Raw genomic sequence first — 21,914 nt, forward strand, 5'->3', positions numbered from 1 at the left:
CTGAACTTATAGTTACAAGTTCAAAAGTTAACGACATGTAGTCCTGAAGTTAAGTTCAAAAGTTAAGGACATGAGCAGAAGAGTATTTTTGTCCGGGCAGTTAAAGTTTGTTAAAACAGTGGCTAAAGACTAAAGACATTTTAAACAGTGGCTTAAAAGTAAATACATGTGTTATTAGTGGCTAACCGTGCACTTCCCCTGTTATTTTCCAAATTTTTTCTGTCATGTATACTCTTGGAGGTGTTTGTATAGCATACAATTAACTCAACATACAAACAAATAATATAATCTTATGCTGTTCCAAAAAATCAAACACCAAGCCTTTTATTTTTAATATCTATAAAAGAAGCCCTTGTAATCTGTACAGTAAGATGAGGATTCTTGAGTGCAAATGCATCAAATCTAGCTGTAAAAACAATATCTTCCATGTTCTTAACAATGAAATTTAACGATGTCTCCTTTAAAGACAGGTTAGAACAAGTGTCCGAAATCTCTAAAATGTCGAGAGCGTTCGATGAGTTCAACGATCCCAACATTTGATGCTCACAAAATTTCTGCAAGAAGGGGATTTCGTACTTGTCTGCTGCTATTGACAATGAGTAGACGTGTTTTTCCATCTTCTCTTTACTCAAGTCTCCACTGTAAAGGAACTCTAATAGAGACTCTAATTCCTCGTAGTTAAGTTCAGGTAAAGTTATTGTGTCACTTGGTGGAGCTTTGCAACCATCTGAGTCCAATATATTCTTGAATATATCAGATCTTGCTGCCTGTCATTTTTAAGAAAATACATGTTGTTATCATCATATAAGGTCATGCACTTATTGTTAAATAATTTCACTCAAACTGTAAAAGTTTCAAAATACTCTGTAACTGAATATAAGCTAAATCCATTCTACTTAACAGTTTTTTGAGACTGGTTATTCTTTACCAAATAGACACATTGGACGTCTTATCATGTTTCATAACATAGTGGTTATTGAGTAAAAAAGTTTTTTTAGATCATATGAAGCAAAGTTAACAGTTTTTCTTTTCGGCTTCATATCTAATTGAGGGTGCCTAGAACCATTTGGGCAAGAAGTTGGACAATTATAAACGAGTTTAAGTTATATATATATATATATATATATATATATATATATATATAACTCTACACTATAAGGTCAACCAAATAATAATTATAAGTAAGCTTTCTTAAAATATGAGATTTGTAATCTTGAAAATAAGATTAGTTACTTACCATAACATGTAAACTTAACCTAATGGTGTAAAATTTTCATACACTAACGATGTATTATATGACGTGTATATAACTTAAACTCTAAATAAAATATGGGGACGTGTAAAATACTGGTTGAAGATTTTTTTTTTTTTCTTTCAATTTTTATGTGTATTGCTTATACTCCGTACTTATTATAAATCTAATACTGTAATACACAGGAATTAGTTATTCATGAAGAAAAAAAAGATGATTACCAGAAGAGCTCGATGTGCCGGTATGGAGGGACCATCATTCCCAGGCTTAATTAAAATATCGGTATGAATATGATCTCTGAAGGCAACAACAAACCTACTTAGATAATTCAGTTTCTCGTTTAATTCCTCCTCCATCTCCTTCATTTCTTTCACCCATTTCAACGCATTTACAAATCCCTGTTGGAACAAAATATCAATTACTATAAATTCCCAATCGGTAAAGGTGCAATTGTGTCAAAAAAAAAAAAAAAAAGGTGATTCTCGGTTTAATTTGGATTAATTCTTAGAACAATTAAAAGGAGCAGAAAAAACTTAAGTTCCCTTTCCATTTTGTCACTTACATGCATGGCATCTATAATTCTGACTTCGAGTTTTAGTACCCTTACACCATCACAAATAACATCCAATTAAGAACAAATAAAATTTCTTAAATTCTTTGGTTTTCTCTTTGCTTCCCAAGACAGAATTATGAACTACATATATATGAACAAAGATTGTATAGCAAATTCCAGCATGGGCAAAAACATTAGGTGATTTCTTTTCATCTGTCTAAACCTACGGTACTTGTGTTGGTGGGTGGTCAGAGCAAGTAACCCGTGAAATTGTCGCACAAGTTGACTCGGACATCACGACGATTATCGAAAAAACAAACAAACAAAAGATTGTATAGGCAACCAAAAAGGAAATGATACCTTAATAGAAGGATTGGATGAAGAAGCAGAAAGTCCAGTTACTGTTTTATTATCAGTTCCTTTGGTGTTGTCGCTGTGATCATTTCTGTTGGTCAAGGTAATAATAGTTCTGGCTCCCTCATAACAAGCTCCGCAAATTGTATTTCTTGGTGGCCTTAGAATAAATGGCATAGCACTACATATTGAACAATCCATCTCTGCCTTCTTCTATGTTTCTGATGAATGAATACAAGTAACTCAAAAGAAGAAGATGAGATGATGGAAAAGAAGAAGAAAAGTGGACTTAGAATGATGGCGCTGCCTTTTCATTTCTTCATTATTATAAAGTTTAATAGAACTTTATGCTCCAATATATGTTAAAGAATTGTAAAGGGGAGGCAAAACTATTGCTATGCTTTCTTTATAAGCTGACAATATTAATTAATAGCGACTTATCTACGTTTTTGTAATCCTTTTATAATTAGTATGATTGATCTATATGTTCATGTGGGGCAAGCTAGCATTATATTCCTTCTTTTTGTAAAAGATGCAAGAACCTTTTCTTTTTTTATTAAACAGTTAAAATAAATTATTTTGATTAGAAGAATGGAATATTAAACTAATCCAACCAGCTTGACTTAATTATTAAGTTCATGTAATTATCCACCAGCTAACTTATGGGCATCATTCAGTTCCAGCGAGGAAAGATTGTAAAAAAGAAAATAAAAAAAAGGATTAGTAAAATTAAGAAAAATAATGAGAGTGTTGGTTGGCCATGTCTTTTTTGAGTAGGTTGTAAGGAGAAAAGAATTGGTTAAGAAGCTGAAACTAAGAATATAAAAGTTAGGAAGTGGAAAAGGACTTTCCAACCTTACACAGCAAAAATGAGGTAAGACTAGCACGTCCTCCAATAGACATTAAACAAACTCTCGTAAATCCTGTCGACCCAAACCTAAAATTTGTTATACTCGATTATAGCATGTTCAGTAAAAATTTCAAAATTTGCTTATTTCAAAATTGTTTTATTCAGAATTGCTTTTGAAAAAGTATTTTGAACAGCATTGTCACGATCCGAATTTTTCACCCTCGGGAGTCGTGATGGCGCCTACTAATACGAGCTAGGCAAGCCGACTGTTTGAACAAATTACCTTTTTACAAATTTTATATTCTTTAACAATTATAAAACAATAACGTGTGGACAACGGAAATTACAATAAGCGGAAGAAATGCAGTAAACTATTCAAAATATGTATCTAGTATAACTGTTTGAGCCTCGACCACCAAGAACAAGTGTCACAGTTTCACAGACGATCTAAGAATACTACATACAAAGTCTGAAAGATAAAAGATACACTATTTCTGAACTAAGTAAATGAAACAGGAGTAAAGGGAGAGAGGGAGACGCCAGGGCCTGCGGACACCTGCAGGACTTCCTTGAATCTCCGCGTGGACTGAAGGCAGCCACCCAATCTACGGTCTAAAAGTTGTTGCTTCGGGATCTGCACACAGTGCAAAGTGTAATATCAACACAACCGACCCCATGTGCTGGTAAGTGCCTAGCCTAACCTCGGCCAAGTAGTGACGAGGCTAGGACCAGACTACCAAATAAACCTGTGCAATTTAACTATATACAACAGAAAAGAAGAACAGTAATATACAGTCAAGTATGGGAAGGGTAACATGCTGCGGGGGAACTATCAATTTAGAATAGAAAGACAACAAGTAATTGAAAGAAACAACATATCTCAGATATCAACAAAGAATTAGAAATCAATAAGTGCATGGCATCACCCTTCGTGCTTTTACTCTCGTCCTCACCAAAACAATCAAGTAATGAAATGTGCACGGCATCACCCTTCGTGCTTTTACTCTCGTCCTCACCAAAACAATCAAGTAATGAAAATGTGCACGACAACACCCTTCGTGCTTTTACTCTCGTCCTCACCATATAATCAATGTAATTGGCACAGAACTGTACATCGTGCGGTACGACATCACCCTTCATGCGTTACATTCTTTCCTCACAAATCATACAAGACATCACCCTTCGTGCTTTAATACTCTTCCCCACCCAAACAACAATCACAAACAATAGGGAAAGGGAATAAATAAAATTACAATAAGAATCCCGGCAAGAGAACAATAGTTCAACAATTAAGTCCCGGCAAGGGAACAATAGTTCAACAATTAAGTCCCGGCAAGGGAACAATAGTTCAACAATTAAGTCCCGGCAAGGGAACAACATCAAATGAAACATCAATATCCCGGCAAGGGAGATAACTTCAAAAGCAACAATATCCCGGCAAGGGAGGCCACATAATAATTCTCTTCTTTTTCTCACTTTTACTTCACAGCTCACTTCAGAACTCGAGTCAATGCTCCAAAAGGTTCAATTACCACTTATACTTTCACATTTCATAGTACAACTTGAGCCAACGCTCCTCAATTTCAAATGTCTCAATTACTTCCACAAACTTTGCTCAACAATAGAAATCATCATCAAAGCATGAATAATACGACGAAGTCATAATTATCACAATATAAGACTCACTGGCATGCTTGACCCCAATGTATAGATACTCGTCACCATGCCTATACTTCGTACTCGATAAATACCATATAGCAAATAGGACTCGACTCCTAATCCCTCAAGCTAAGGTTAGACCAAATACTTACCTCGATACCACGAACACAATTCAAGTCTCTACTATCGTTTTACCTCTTGATTCTACCTCCAATACGCTCGTATCTAGCCACAAGTTACTTAATTACATCAATAAATGCTAAATGAATCAATTCTAATGCATGAAAATGAGTTTTCTAAAGTTTTGCCCAAAAAGTCAAAAATTGCCCCCGGGCCCACGTGGTCAAAACCCGAGGTTCGAACCAAAACCCGATTACCCATTCCTCCAAGAACTCAAATATATAATTTATTTTGAAATCAGACCTCAAATTAAGGTCCAAATCTCCAATTTTTAAAAAAACCTAGATTCTACCCAAAACACCTAATTTCCCTAATGAAAATCATTGATTTTGAGTTGAAATCATGTGAAAAGATGTTAATGATTGAAGAAAACTAATTAGAAATCACTTACAATCGATTAGGAAGAGAAGTTGCCTTTGAAAAATCACCCTAAAGAGTTTATGTTTTGAGAAGATGTGAAAAATGGTTGAAAATGCGTCTAAGTTATGAACTTACAGGTTGCAGGTATCGCAATTGCGATCAGATTCACAATTGCAAACCCAGGATATGCTAAGCTCGCATTTGCGAAGCAATTTTTGCATTTGCGAAGTCGGAATTGCAAACAAATAATCACATTTGCGATGACAGGCCCAAATGGGGAGCATCGCATTTGCGAAGGAAAATCTCGCATTTGCGAGGAGGGGCTGGCCTGGGCTGTTTTGCATTTGTGACTCAGCCTTCACATTTGCGAGTGCAAAGCCTGCAGGCCTGCAATGAAACAACATAAGTCTGCAACTTTCCAAGTCCAAAATCCACCCCGTGGCCTATCCAAAACTCACCCGAGCCCTCGGGGCTCCAAACCAAATTTGCACACCAACCTAAAACATCATACGGATTCGCTCATGCATTCAAATCACTAAAATAACATCCACAACTATGAATTTAGCATCAAAATCATGAAATTTCTTAAGAACTTCAAATTTTCCAGTTTTCTCAAATACGATCCGATTCACGTCATTTCAAGTCCGTTTCTTATCAAAATCCATAGACTTATCTTAAATCACATATAAGACCTGTACCGGGCGCCGGAACCAAAATTCAGGCCCGATACCATCAAGTTTTAAACACATTTCATTTCCAAAACTCATAAATAATTCCAGAAACAATTTTCTTTAAAAATTGATTTCTCGGGCTTGGGACCTCGGTTCCGGCATATGCCCATGTCCCATATTTTCCTACGAACCTTCTGGGACCGTCAAATCACAGGTCCGGGTCCGTTTACCCAAAATGTTGACCGAAGTCAACTTAAATCCGTTTTAAAGTCAAATTTCATCATTTTTCATAGATTTTCACATAATAGCTTTCCGGCTACGTGCCCAGACTGTGCATGCAAATCGAGGTGATGCCGAAAGAGGTTTTTGAGGCCTCGAAACACAGAATTTACTTTTAAAACAAGTGATGACCTTTTGGGTCATCACATCCTCCACTTCTAAAACAACTATTCGTCCTCGAACGGACAGAAGAAGGAAGTACCTGAGTCGGGTAAAAGATGGTGATAACGGCTTCGCATATCGGACTCGGACTCACAGGTCGATGCCTCAGCGGGCTGACCTCTCCACTGAACATGAACAGAAGGAAAACTCTTCAATCTCAACTGACGAACCTGCCAATCTAGAATAGCTATCGGCTCCTCCTCATAAGACAAGTCCTTCTCCAACTGGACAGTGCTGACATCTAACACATGGGATAGATTGTCGTGATATTTCCAAAGCATGGACACATGAAACACTAGATGCACGACTGATAAGCTCGGCGGCAATGCAAGTCTGTAAGCCACCTCTCCCACTCGATCAAGAATCTCAAACGGACCAATGAACCTAGGGCTAAGCTTGCCCTTCTTCCCAAATCTCATCACACCCTTCATAGGCGACACTCGAAGCAATACTCGCTCACCGACCATGAATGCCAAATCACGAACCTTGCGGTCGACATAACTCTTTTGTCTGGACTGAGCTGTACGAAGCCTATCCTGAATGATCATGACCTTGTCCAAGGCACCCTGTACTAGTTCCGTACCCAACAACCGAGCCTCTCCCGGCTCAAACCATCCAACTAGCGACCGACACCGCCTACCATACAAATCCTCATAAGGAGATATCTGGATACTCGACTGGTAGCTATTGTTGTAGGCAAACTCTTCTAAAGGCAAAAGCTGATCACACGAGCCTCCAAAGTCAATGACACAAGCTCAAAGCATATCCTCCAAAATCTGAATAGTTTGCTCGGATTGCCCGTCCGTCTAATGATGAAATGTTGTGCTCAACTCAACCCGTGTGCCCAATTCTCGCTGAACTGCTCTCTAGAAATGGGAGGTAAACTGCGTACCTCGATCCGAAATGATAGACTCGAGCACACCATTAAGACGAATAATCTCCCGGATATAGATCTCAGCTAACCTCTCGGAAGAGTAGAAGACTGCCATAAGAATGAAATGTGCTAACTTAGTCAACCTATCAACAATAACCCACACTGTATCGAACTTCCTCTGAGTCCGTGGGAGTCCAACAACGAAGTCCATAGTGATATGCTCCCACTTCCACTCAGGAATCTCAATCTTCTGGAATAAACCACCAGGCCTCTAATGCTCGTACTTAACTTGCTGACAATTCAAACACCGAGCCACATATGGAACGATGTCCTTCTTCATTCTTCTCCACTAATAATGTTGCCGCAAATCCTGATACATCTTCACAGCGCCCGAATGAATAGAGTACCGGGAACTATGGGCCTCCTCTAAAATCAACTCTCGAAGTCCATCCATATTAGGCACACAAATTCGACTTTGCAATCTCAAAACTCCATCATCACCTAAAGTAACCTGCTTGGCACCTCCGTGCTGCACCGTGCCTCTAAGGACACACAAATGGGGATCATCATACTGCCGATCACAGATGCGCTCCAATAAGGAAGAACGAGCGACTGTGCAAGCTAACACACGACTGGGCTCAGAAACATCCAACCTCATGAACTGATTGGCCAAAGCCTGAGCATCCAAGGCAAGCGGTCTCTTACCGACCGGAATATAAGCAAGACTGCCCATACTGGCTGACTTCTTACTCAAAGCATCGACCACCATATTGGCCTTTCCCGAATGATATAAGATGGTGATATCATAGTCCTTTAATAGCTCCAACCACCTTCTCTGCCTCAAATTTAGCTCCTTTTGCTTGAACAAATACTATAGACTCTTGTGATCCGTGAACACCTCACATGCCATGCCATACAGATACTGCCTCCAAATCTTCAACGCGTGAACGATGGCTGCTAACTCCAAATCATGAACCGGATAGTTCTTCTCATGAATATTCAACTGCCATGAAGCATAGGCAATGACCTTGCCACCTTGCATCAACACCGCACCAAGTCCAATACGAAATGCATCACAATAAACTGTATAAGGCCCTGAACTTGTAGGTAAATCCAACACCGGTGTCGTGGTCAGAGCTGTTTTGAGCTTCTCAAAGCTCGTCTCACACTTTTCCGACTATCTAAATTGGACACCCTTCTAGGTCAACCTGGTCATCGGGGCTGCGATAGATGAGAACCCCTCTACAAACCGACGATTATAGCCTGCCAAACCCAAGAAACTCCGGATCTTTGTAGCTGATACTGGTCTAGGCCAGTTCTTGACTGCCTCAATCTTCTTCGGATCAACCTGAATACCCTCGACTGATACAATATGACCTAGGAATGCAACTGAACTCAACCAGAACTCACACTTCAAAAACTTGGCATACAACTAACTATCCCTCAAAGTCTGAAGAACCACTCTAAGATGTTGTTCGTGCTCCTCCCGGCTACGAGAATAGATCAAAATATCATCAAATAAAGACTATCACGAACAAATCCAAGTAAGGCCTGAACACTCGGTTCATCAAATCCCTAAAAGCTGCTGGGGCATTTGGCAAATCGAATGACATCACCAGGAACTCATAATACCCGTACTGAGTGCGGAAAGCTGTCTTAGGGACATCAGATGCCCTAATCCTCAACTGATGGTAGCCAGATCTCAAGTCAATCTTTGAAAATACCTTGGCACCCTGAAGCTGATCAAACAAATCATCAATCCTTGGCAGCGGATACTTATTCTTGATTGTAACCTTGTTCAACTACTGATAATCAACACACATTCTCATCGATCCGTCCTTCTTCTTAACAAACAACATCGGTGCACCCCAAGGCAAAACACTAGGTCTAATGAAACCTTTTTCAAGCAAGTCTTGTAACTGCTCCTTCAACTCTTTCAACTCAGGTAGGGTCATACGATACGGTAGGATAGAAATGGGCTGAGTGCCCGGAACCAAATCAATGCAAAAGTCAATATCCTTGTCGGGCGGCATACCCGGAAGGTCTGAAGGGAATACCTCAGGAAACTCACGAACAACGGGCACAGAATCAATAGAAGGAACCTCAGCACTAGAGTCACGAACATAGGCTAAATAGGCCAAACACCCCTTCTCAACCATACGCAGAGCCTTCATATAAGAGATAACACTGGGGGTAGAATGACCAGGAGTCCCTCTCCACTCTAAACGAGGTAAACCCGGCAAGGCTAAGGTCACAGTTTTGGCATGACAGTCCAAGATAGCGTGATAAGTTGATAGCCAGTCCATCCCCAATATGACATCGAAATCAACCATGTCGAGAAGAAGCAAATCTACATGAGTCTCAAGACCCCTAATCACAACTATACATAAACGATGGACTCGATCTACCACAATAAAATCACCCACCGGTGTAGATAAATAAACAGGAGCACTCAAAGAATCACTAGGCATAACCAGATACGGTACAAAATAAGATAACACATAAGAGTACATAGACTCTGGATCAAATAAAACTGAAGCATCTCTGTCACAAACCAGAACAATACCTGTGATAACTGCATCGGAAGCCTCAGCCTCAGGCCTGGTTGTAAGAGCATAACATCAAGGCTGGGCCCCACCACCCTGAACTACATCTCTGGGATAGCCTGCTGCTGGCTGGCCTCTACCTTTAGCGGCCAGATCTCCACCTCTAATACATCTACCTCCACCTCTAGCACCTCTACCCCCACCTCTAGCTAGTTGGGCGGGCTGTGGAATGCTTAGTACCTGAACCATGGCATGGGAACCCTGATGTTGAGAGCTACTCGGTGCTCAAGGGCAAAACCTAGCTATGTGACCCATATCACCACAAGTGTAACAAGCTCTCAGATGCTGAGACTGCTGACCCTGACGACCTGAATGACTGCCCCAAAAACTCTGAAGTGGTGGTGCATTGATAGGAGCTGGTGGTGCACTGTAGGACTGCTGCTCAGAATACTGCATATAGGAACCACGACCACCTGAAGCACCGTGAGAAACCTGAAGTGGTAACTGAAAAGGCCTAGGAAAATGGCCTCTACCATACGAATCTCTGCCTCCAGACGAGGTACCACTAAATCGTCCTGAATGATGAGGCCTCTTGTCAGACCCCTGACCACCTCCCTGCGATAGAACCATCTCAACTCTCCTAACCACATTGGCCGCCTCCTGGAAAGAAATCTCGCTCCCAGTCTGCTTGGCCATCTGAAGTCGAATCGGCTGAATAAGTCCCTCAATGAACCTCCTCACCCTCTCTCTCTCTCTCTTTCTCTCTCGGTGGGAAGTATGATAAGAACATGATGGGACAAGTCGATAAATCTGGTCTCATACTGAGTAACAGTCATAGAACCCTACTACAGACACTGAAACTACCTCCGATAGATCTCTCTCTGAGTAATAGGGAGAAACTTCTCCAGAAATAGCTGAGTAAACTGCTCCCAAGTCAAAGCTGGTGATTCGGCTGGTCTAGCCAAGAAATAATCTCTCCACCAAGTCTTGGCAGATCCAGACAAGCGGAAAGTAGCAAAATCGACCCTATTGGTCTCCACTATCCCCATGTTCCTGAGAACCTCATGACAGCTGTCTAGATACTCCTGGGGATCCTTAGAAGATGCACCACTGAAAGTAGTAGTGAAGAGCTTGGTGAACCTATCTAACCTCTACAAAGCATCGGCAGACATAGCTGCTCCATCACCGGTCTGAGCTACCATGCCCGGCTGAACTGCTCCAACTGGCTGAACTGCTGGAGTCTGAAACTGGGGAGCTACCTGCTCCTAAGTGTGAGTAGCAGGAGTTTGGGCTCCTCATCCAGCCTAAGAGACGGCTGGGGCTACAGGAAGCAAGCCTACCCGGGTGACACTCTCCATAAGGCCCACTAGACAGTCCAGAGCATCATGGAGTATTGGGGTAGCAATAAACCCCTCTGGGACCTAAGCTGGGCCCACCGAAACTGTCGGGGCCGGAACCTCATCATCAAAGTCAACCTGAGGCTCCGCCGCTGGTGCTGCTGCTCTGGACTGAGCTCTGCCCCTACCGTGGCCTCTAGCACGGCCTCGGCCTCACCCTCTGCCCCTCGTAGGAGCTGCTGCTGGGGGCTCGGGCTGCTGGTCAGTTGATGAGGAAGCGCATGTTCTCGCCATCTGCGAAAAAATAGAGTAAAAATTCAATTAGCATTGAGAAATCAAACCGCACGACAGGAAAGAATAAATGTGAAGTTTTTCCTAACTCTGTAGCCTCTGGGGATAAATACAAATGTCTCTGTATCGATCCCTCAGACTCTATTAAGCTTGTTTGTGAACTGTGAGACCCATGTAACCTAGAGCTTTGATACTAACTTGTCACAACCCGGATTTCCCACCCTCGGGAGTCGTAATGGCACCTACTAATGCGAGCTAGGCCAGCTGACTGTTTGAACAAATTACCTTTTTATAAATTTTATATTCTTTAACAATTATAAGTTCGGCGAAGTAGTGACGAGGCTAGGACCAGACTACCAAATAAACTTGTGCAATTTAACTATATACAGTGGAAAAGAATAACAGTAATATACAGTCAAATATGGGAGGGGTAACATGCTGCGGGGGAACTATTAATTTAGAATAGAAAGACAACAAGTAATTGAAAGAAACAACATATCTCAGATATCAACAAAGAATCAAAAATCAATAAGTGCACGACATCACCCTTCGTGCTTTTACTCTCGTCCTCACCAAAACAATCAAGTAATGAAATGTGCACGACATCACCCTTCGTGTTTTTACTCTCGTCCTTACCAAAACAATCAAGTAATGAAAATGTGCACGGCATCATCCTTCGTGCTTTTACTCTCGTCCTCACCATATAATCAATATAATCGGCACGGAACTGTACATCGTGCGGCATGGCATCACCCTTCGTGATTTACTCTCTTTCCTCACAAATCATATACGACATCACCCGTTGTGCTTTAATACTCTCTCACCAAAACAATACACCGCATCACCCAAACAACGATCACAAACAATAGGGCGGGGGAATAAATGAAATTACAATAAGAATCTCGGCAAGGGAACAATAGTTCAACAATCAAGTCCCGGCAAAAACAACATCAAAAGAAACATCAACATCCCGGCAAGGGAGATAACATTAAAAGCAACAATATCCCGGCAAGGGAGGCCATGCAATAATTCTCTTCTTTTTCTCACTTTTACTTCACAACTCGAGCCAATGCTCCAAAAGGTTCAATTACCACTTATACTTTCACATTTCATAGTACAACTTGAGCCAACACTCCTCAATGTTAAAATTTCTCAATTACTTCCACAAACTTTGCCCAACAATAGAAATCATCATCAAATCATGAATAATACGGTGAAGTCATAAGAATCACAATATAAGACTCACGGGCATGCTAGACACCAATGTATAGATACTCGTCACCATGCCTATACGTCGTACTCGACAAATACCACATAGCAAATAAGACTCGACTCCTAATCCCTCAAGCTAAAATTAGACCAAACACTTACCTCAGTGCCACGAACACAATTCAAGTCTCTATTATAGCTTTACCTCTTGATTCCACCACCAATTCGCTCGTATCTAGCCATAAGTTACTTAATTACATCAATAAATGCTAAATGAATCAATTCTAATGCATGTAAATGAGTTTTCTAAAGTTTTGCCCAAAAAGTCAAAAATTGCCCCCGGACCCACGTGGTCAAAACCTGAGGTTCGAACCAAAACCCGATTGCCCATTCCCCCACGAACTCAAATATATAATTTGTTTTAAAATCGGACCTCAAATTAAGGTTCAAATCCCCAATTTTTGAAAAACCTAGGTTCTATCCAAAACACCCAATTTCCCCCATGAAAATCATTGATTTAGAGTTGAAATCATGTGAAAAGATGTTAATGATTGAAGAAAACTAGTTAGAAATCACTTACAATCGATTAGGAAGAGAAGCTGCCTTTGAAAAATCGCCCTAGAGAGTTTATGTTTTGAGAAGATGTGAAAAATGGTTGAAAATGCGTCTAAGTTATGAACTTACAGGTTGCATGTATAGCAATTACGATCAGGATTTACAATTGTGAACCCAGGATCTGCTAAGCTCATATTTGTGAAGCAATTTTCGCATTTGCGAAGTTGGAATTGCAAACAAACAATCATATTTGCGATGACAGGCCCAAATGGGGAGCATCGCATTTGCGAAGGAAAATCTCACATTTGCGAGGAGGGGCTGGCCTAGGCTGTTTCGCATTTGCGACTCAGCCTTCGCATTTGCGAGTGCGAAGCCTGCAGGCATGCAATGAAACAACTGAAGTCTGCAACTTTCCAAGTCCAAAATCCACCCTTTGGCCTATCCAAAACTCACCCGAGCCCTCGGGGCTCCAAACCAAATATGCACACCAACCTAAAAACATCATACGGACTCGCTCGTGCATTCAAATCACTAAAATAACATCTACAACTATGAATTTAGCATCAAAATCATGAAATTTCTTAAGAACTTCAAATTTTTCAATTTTCTCAAATACGATCTGTTCACGTCATTTCAAGTATGTTTCTTACCAAAATTCATAGACTTATCTTAAATCACATATAAGACTTGTACCGGGCACCAGAACCAAAATACGGGCTCGATACCATCTAGTTTTAAACACATTTCATTTCCAAAACTCATAAATAATTCCAGAAAATAATTTTTTTAAAAAATTCATTTCTCAGGCTTGGGACCTCGGAATTCGATTCCGGGCATATGCCCATGTCCCATATTTTCCTACGGACCCTCTCGGACCATCAAATCATGGGTCCGGGTCTGTTTACCTAAAATGTTGACCGAGGCCAACTTAAATCCATTTTAATGTCAAAATTCATCATTTTTCACAAATTTACACATAATAGCTTTCCGACTACGCGCCCAGACTGCGCATGGAAATCGAGGTAATACCGAAAGAGGTTTTTGAGGCCTCAAAATGTAGAATTTAGATGACCTTTTGGGTCATCACAAGTATTTAGTTAATCAATTTAAAGAAATACTTTTTGTTTACCCTTAAAAGGATAACAATTGAATTTGTACGTGGTTTGAAGGATATGTGGATAGATTTAATACAAGTTGTGACGTTAAGTCCTGGCTCGGATTTTAGCTTAACAACGGTTTTACCCTCGATCGGGCCCTCGATTCGAAGCCAAATGTATATGGAGAACTATGGATAAAATAAGAACCTTTAAATGGCTAGAAAGCAGAGAAATAAGTTTATGTTGCTTTGATATGCATGTTACAATATGTCTATTGAATAAGAAACCTTCCATTTGTATAGTAGGGGAGTTTTACCCCTAGTACAATTCTAAAAAAGGTAAAAATCCTTCTTGTACATCAATTACTGATACGCTGCCGGCATCAGGCAAGATCCGCGCCGTGATATCCGATTGGGTGCGGATATCACGACCCTCTGTTAGTTGTGTGCAATCGTTTGTAATGTTTTTCGAGGTCTTAGAACTTGTTCCGGGTTCGGGAGGTGTTGTCTCATCAGGACCGGTGGCGAGCACCCTGTTCCGGCCTCGAACCAAAGAGTTCTCAGATTCGGTCTCTATCTCGTACATTCGTACTTTGTCTAATTTACCGAGAACTCGGGGTGTGTGCTGACCCCGAGTTCACCCGTATAGAGATAGTCCCCTTATTTCTCAGAGAGTAGGTTTGCCAAAACGATGGGAAACGATAGATATACCCCGGTCCCTTCCTTTGTACGTTACAACCGATATGATGAAGAAGCCGAAATTAAATGTCCCATCAGTCGCGTCGTTCTGACTTCGGACACGTGTCAACCATCGGCTGGTCGCCTCTGAATATGAAACATTGCGTAATGATTACATTTTCTCCTATAAAAGCTTTTTGTACTTCTTCCACTTTCCGATCTTAGCTTTTATCTTCGAATTTCTTAGCATCCACCAACTCATTAAATCTTCATCTCTTTACCTTTAATCTTCAAATCTTCATAACTATTCATAAGTTTCTACCTAGATCTTCATCCTACCTTCAAACCTTCATATCCCTTCCTTCAAACCTTCATATCTTTAGATTACGATGGCCAAGACTTCCAAATCAATTCCTCAATAGGCTACCTCTGCATCTTCTCACCCGGCCACAGGTACCGAGGCGGCTGTTCCTGAAGTAGTTGCCCTCGAGATGGCCGCTCCCGAAGTGGTTGCCACCAAAGCGACCCCAGATCCCCCCATGAAAATCTTTATTCCCAGGGGTTGTTCAATCGCAAATGACTTCAAAGTTGAGAAGGCCTCATCCAAACAAGACGAGGTGAAGGGGCATCGAGATATATATGCTCTGTCACTGAAGATACCCTCCCCATTGTCTGAGAGGACTGTAAATGAGGAGGTAAGGACGTGGTAGTCATTGGGCCTGAGGATGATATCACCACTCATGTGGAGGGGTATTTAAGTGTTTATACTTATCCCTTTACACTGAGCCCAGTAGACCCAGTTATTTTGGACTTTTGTAAGAGATACGAGGTGTGACTTGGTCAAATCCACCTATCTCTTTGGAGGATTATGATCCTCTTCCATTACTTTGCGAATAACATCGAGTCTCCTCGGTTCACCCTCGACCACCTGCTCCACTTTATAGTCCCCAAATTTTCTGAGGGGGATTAATCAAGATCACTCACCGGGCCAACAAGGCCTCCTTTTCAAGCATTGACGAGGATTGAGACCGAGGCTAGCAGGGGCAGTTCGTTCGGGTGAATACCGAAGATTTTATCCCTCCCGAGTTTCTTCCATTCCCTGAGAAGTGGAATGTATCTGGTAAGTTTAATCTTTCCTTAAATGTTTAGTCTCCTTTGTTTTCTTTCTTACCATCAGTATTTGTGATTGTGCAGCTGTTGATAGGGTTCCCAATACGGTTCCCCGGCTCAAGGAGTGGATCGAGGGTATCTGCAAGCAGGTGTCGTATTTTGAGCGCTCATGGCACAAGCTTTCGAAGGGCCGGTGGGAGGCCTGTTGGTAAGATCTTCTTAGAATAGTTATTATTACGCCCCAAACTTACGTAACGCTAACCCTTTCTCTTTCCTTTGAAGGTTTGCCTAAAACCACCGAACTTAGGCTATTGAAAGGGGGCGAGGATGAGTCCTTAACCATTGATCCCTCTGTTGCGGGGTAGCCCCAGGTTTCGGCGGAGGAGAAGAAGAGAAAAAGGAAATCCTCGGGCTTAGAGGGGTCCGAGGTGAAGATAAAAGGGGGGGGGGGCACTCAGGCTCGCAAGCCCAAGAAGAGCATCAACTCTAGAGTTATTGATTCTAACTCACTTCGCCGGCTCAGGGATGAGTCTGAAGAAGATGACATCTTTGTCGCTCATAGATCAACCACTACCGAGGAGCAGGCGGTGGTCGAAGGAGAGAGCCGTGAGGCCGATCTCCCCCCGACTAGAGGGGCTGAAATGGAGAGGGGGCTGAGACCTCCTTAGAAGCCGCTTCTGTACCGAAAGAAGTGACAGATGTGATAAACATCATGGAGACACCCTCTTACACCGAGTCCATGTTTGAAGATGCCCAAGTGGGCAAAAAAAATCAAGTGAAGGAGCACGAGGTGCAGAAGACCCTCTCCACTCCTTCTTCGAAGGCATGGATATGCCCATATTTGAAGATTTTTCCGGGCTGGGCCATCTAGAGATACCAAAAAAGGACGTGCCTTCAGGAGCTGACGGGCCGGGCACAAGCCTAAGATTAGTAAAGCAATTCCCTGCGCCGAGCGCGAACCCCGAGCGTAAGAGGACGATTGTTCTCACAGTCCTAGAGGATGCCCGAATCATATCCGCTCTGGTTGGCGTAGCCAGCTACCTCCGATGTCTGGAAACTGAGGAGGACCAGACAAAGATAAATGAGGTGGGCACGTCAAGTCTCTTCAATGAGGCACAACATGCATTGAACTGGGTAAGGTTCTAACACCTTCAAACTCTCCTTATTAATCACTTAAAGTTTCCCTTTAACGTTTCTTACTTAGTTCCCTTTCTTTACAGGCGTCAGTTCTTCACCACAAGAGCTTCCTTCGGTACCTCTTGGAAACCAGCCAACTTGAGTTCAACCTCAAGGAGCATGCCCGGAAAAAGGATATGTTCAAGCTCCTAAGTGAGCAATAGGATGAGGTCATCAAGGACCTTCAGGCCGAGCTGGACAGGGCTCAGAATGAAGCTTCAACCCTGAGGCAGGAACATGCCGACCTAGTTGAAAGGTAAAGTTCTTTGAAGTTAAAAACGAGGAGCTATTCGTGGTGACTAACAACACAACCTCACAGGTCCAATAGAAGATTGACCTGATCGACCAACTCCAAGCTGAGATGAATGAGGTCCAAGCCATCGCCGATGGAAGGAAAAGAAAAATGGACCGGCTGGCTTCGAAGAAGGAAACCGCCAAGGCGAAGCTGGCATCAGTAGAGGTCCAACTCCGGGTGGCAAAGGAAAAAGCTGACAAGTGGTCTCAGTTGAATGACGACCTTCGAGCACAGCTAAGCTCAGCTGTCACTGAGTGGGACGCCCTCGATAGAGAATAAGAGGCAGTGAAGTCCAAGTTATATACAACATAAACCGATGCCGATGAAATGGTGGCCCAATACAAGGCCAATGTGGAGGCAGCTGAAGTCTGCCTGAAGGCAAAGGCCTAATATATGAAGCAGTTATCTCGAAGAGAGACCCTCGAGGAGATCCAAGCTCGAGGGTTTGACGTGTTGACCGAGATCGAAGAAGCCAAAAAATTCAAGTCTGAGGTGAAGAAGCTTTACGAGCCCGAAGATACCGAAGGCTCTTAGGTTTCCGAGGGTTCGGGGGATCAGAATGTTCCGACGGCTCTGGCGAAGAGTCGGGCCCTGGTGAATATTAGACGTAGATGCCTTTTACTTTTTTAGTTTTTGGTCTTATGTACATTTTTTGTTTATTTTGAGGCCATTTTTATTGGGCCTTTGTAAGTATATTCCGGAATATATATATATATATATATATAATTTTCCCTTTCTGGCAATTTCAGGTCTTTACTTTTTCAGCATCTCTTCATAATTTTAATTTTGCAAAGTTTCTAAAGCCTTAACATAGAATCAAATATTGTTATAGGGCGTCCAATTTTTAGAAGTCCGAACGGAGCCTGACTTTGATACACCTTTTTTTGCTCGAGGCTTTGAAAACTAGGTGTGACCAGAAGTTTTTTCAAGTTGCTTAAGTGATTTTTAGATGATGCTTTTGCTGAGGGTAACCTTTTAGCAGGTTTCAAATTTTTATAAAGGCCTTAATTTCTGATTATGAGCTTCGAACGTCTCCGAGCCATTTTTAGGGCGACCCTAGCTTTTTGTATTTAGGCACCGCCTAATAGATTTTGTGCCTCCGGGATTTAGTAGCCCGGATCGTCCGAACATTTTTCGGGCGATAGTCCCCGAGTAGGGTAGCTCTTGGGCTCGATAATTCCCCAATAGGGGTAACCCTTAGGCTCGATAGTCCCCAAGTGGGGGTAGCCCATAGGCTCTTAGGATTCGAAATTTAAGAGGCAAGAAAATGTGTATTAGCAAGGTGGAACTTCCTTTTATTTCTATGTGTAAAGTACATGATCGAAAATGCGTAAAAGCTTGTATCATGGCTAAAGTGGACTAAGTGGGCACAGTTCATATAGATGTTTGGCCCTTACAATGAATCCTAATCACCGAGCCTTAGCTCCTAGAATACATGGTTTTCTTTTTTCCTTGCTAAAATCCTTAATCCGAAGGTAATGGCTGCCAATATTCGAGGTCGAGTTTGAGAGGGCTCGGATACTGTTGATGTTAAATGAACGCCCATTGAATCTGGTTTGAGACCGACCTTCGAATCTAAGTTTGCATGTTTTACTGTTGCCTCATTCAAAACCTTGCCAAAAAATCCATTTTGGGACAAAGCCGGTTCAAGGGAAAAAGAGTGTAACGCATGCTTTCAGACCTAATAGCAACATCCATACTTGGCTGTTGCATGCAAGTGCTAGTCCGGTTTATAACATGATTAAAGAGTATTCAATATCATACCTTAGCAGTAGTATCGCTTTAAGTGCATAACGTTCCAATTATTCGGTAGTTGCACATCGTTTCCCACTTCGAGTTTGTATGAGCTTTTATCATAATTTCGATGACACGATACAATCCTTCCCAATTCGATCCCAGCTTACCCTCATTCGGGTTCCAGGTGTGTAACACACCAAGTCCCCGATATTGAAATGTCGGAGGTTGGATCTTCGGTTATAGTATCTCTCTATCCGCTGTTTTTGGGTGGCCAACCGAACTAAAGGTGCCTCACGTCTTTCATCCAATAGTTCCAGGCTCGTAATCATGGCCTTGACATTTAACTCTTCGGTTGCATATTAGAACCTGAGGCTCAGTTCTCCCACCTTGACTGGTATTAAGGCTTCGGCCCCGTAGACCAACGAAATGGAGTGGCCCCGGTACTAGACTTCGAGTTTATACGATATGCCTATAGGACTTTGGGCAAGATTTCCTTCCATTTTCCTTTGGCATCGGTCAACCTCTTTTTTAGGTTTTGAAGTATAGTCTTATTTGTTGACTCTGCATGTCCGTTCCCACTATGGTGGTAAGGTGTTGATAGTAATCTTTTTAATCTTGTGATCTTCGAAGAATTTGTTTACCTTTCTACCAATGAATTGCCTCCTATTATTGCACACGACTTCGGGTGGTATCCCAAATCGACATATTATGTGGTCCTAGATTAAGTAAATGACTTCTTTCTCCCGAACCTTTTCAAATGCTTGAGCCTCGACCCATTCGGAAAAATAGTCAGTCATGAATAGTATGAATTAAGCTTTACCGGGTGCCCATGGCAGGGGACCGGCGATGTCCGTCCCCCATTTCATAAACGGCCATGGGGACATGACCGTGTGTAGTAGCTCTCCTGGTTGATAGATCATTGGTGGGTGTCTCTGGCAGCTGTCGCATTTTTGTACGAAGTCCTTCGCATCCTTCTCCATTTGGGTCCAATAATATCCTACCTTGATTAATTTCCGAACCAAAGATTCTACCCTCAAATGGTTTTCACAAGTTCCTTCGTAAACTTCTCTCACGGCGTACTCGGTATCTCCCAGTTCCAAGCATCTGGCTAACGGGCCGTTGAACGCTCTTCTAAACAGTGTCCCTTCGACCAAGCTAAATCTGGTAGCCTTGGTAGCTCTCGATTCTTTAGGATCTGAGGGCAGCTTTCCAGTTTTCAAGTAGTCTATGTACTTGTTCCTCCAATCCCAGGTCAAACTCATTGAGTTTACTTCAGCATGACCCTCTTCTATCACTGACTTCATGAGTTGTACGACTGTTCTCGAACTAAATTCATCATCATCAACCGATAACCCCAAGTTAGCCAGAGCATCAGCCTCACTATTTTGATCACGGGGTACGTGCTGTAAGGTACAAAACCTTGAATTGATGCAGCATTACCTGTAACTTGTCTAAATACCTTCACATTCGTTCCTCCTTTACTTCGAATGTCCCATTGACTTGATTTACTACGATGAGGGAATCACATTCTTCGACCATCTCGGCTCCAAGGCTTTAGCCAATTTGAGACGTGCAATCACGCCTTCATACTCGGCCTCATTGTTATTCAATTTCATAGTTCTAATAGATTGCCTAACTACGTTCCCCATAGGAGGCTTCAGCACGATGCTGAGCCCAGACCCTTTTGCATTCGAGGCACCATCCATTAAAAGGGTCCAAATTCTCGAGGTTGTCCTCGAGGCTAACAATAATTCTCTTTCGACTTCGGGCACTAAGGCCGATGTAAAGTCGGCCACAAAGTTGGTCAAAAATAGAGATTTTATAGCGGTTCAGGGCCGATACTCGATATCGTACCCGCTGATTTCGACGGCCTATTTGGCCAACCGGCCCAAGAGCTGGGGCTTGTGCATGATGTTTCTTAGTGGGTAAGAGGTCACGACACATATAGTGGCAATAACAATAGTCGTTGTATCATTTACCGGCTATTGATGTTTAGCCGCTGAAGCCAGGGTCGGTAAATCCTTTAGCGGCATTTATCACAAAAGCTGGTGAAAGGTGTTACTTATTGCTGCTAAATATCATTTGATTTAACGACAATTGTTTGTGACAATTATGATGGCTGCTAAATCCAAGCTAAAGTGGCTACTAATGCTCTTTTAATGTCCATTTTTATTGCCGCTAAATTCAAAAAAAAATGTCGCTAAAAGTCCATATCTTTAGCGGTAATTATTTTGTGGCAATAAGAATGGCTATAATATCCCTTCTGAAAACGTATTAGTATGCCCTTTTAGCATCCATTTTAATGTCTAGTAAATTCAATTAAATTGCCGCTAAAAGTCATCTTTAGCAGCAGTTATAATGGCTACAATATCTCCAGTGGAAACATCTTAATTTGCCCTTTTATCGCTCATTTTTATAACCAATATATCCTGTTAAATTGGCACTAAAGTCACAAGCTATAACGGTAATAGTTTAGCCACCATTAATAATAGCTACTACATTGCGTTCAAAAAGGTTCCAAATAACATAACATATTAATATTAATTCATAAAAACATAATGTATCTCATTAAATCTTAACAAACAAAAGAAAGTACTAATCCAAAATATTAATATCACAATAACTTAAAAACAAACTTATATTGTTTGAAGTAAATAGCTAATGTCATTATATGACTAATCCCAACGAAT

General features: G+C 41.7%; 2 protein-coding genes across 2 annotated transcripts; both read right to left on the reverse strand.

The window, feature by feature from the left end:
• Positions 1-290: 290 nt before the first annotated feature.
• Positions 291-2,593, reverse strand: LOC104241450 (BTB/POZ domain-containing protein At3g56230). Its single transcript, XM_009796396.2, has 3 exons — positions 2,166-2,593; positions 1,474-1,650; positions 291-767 (listed from the first exon to the last, which is right to left on the reverse strand). Exons 1-3 carry the CDS (start codon positions 2,358-2,360, stop codon positions 309-311), a joined length of 831 nt encoding a protein of 276 aa, XP_009794698.1. The 5' UTR covers positions 2,361-2,593; the 3' UTR covers positions 291-308.
• Positions 2,594-20,033: 17,440 nt separating this feature from the next.
• LOC138887777 (uncharacterized) lies at positions 20,034-20,930 on the reverse strand. Its single transcript, XM_070169564.1, has 2 exons — positions 20,751-20,930; positions 20,034-20,627 (listed from the first exon to the last, which is right to left on the reverse strand). The coding sequence occupies exons 1-2, from the start codon at positions 20,928-20,930 to the stop codon at positions 20,034-20,036; spliced, it is 774 nt and encodes a 257-aa protein (XP_070025665.1).
• Positions 20,931-21,914: the final 984 nt, after the last annotated feature.

Source organism: Nicotiana sylvestris, chromosome 3, assembly GCF_000393655.2.
Source record: "Nicotiana sylvestris chromosome 3, ASM39365v2, whole genome shotgun sequence".
NCBI lineage: Eukaryota > Viridiplantae > Streptophyta > Magnoliopsida > Solanales > Solanaceae > Nicotiana > Nicotiana sylvestris.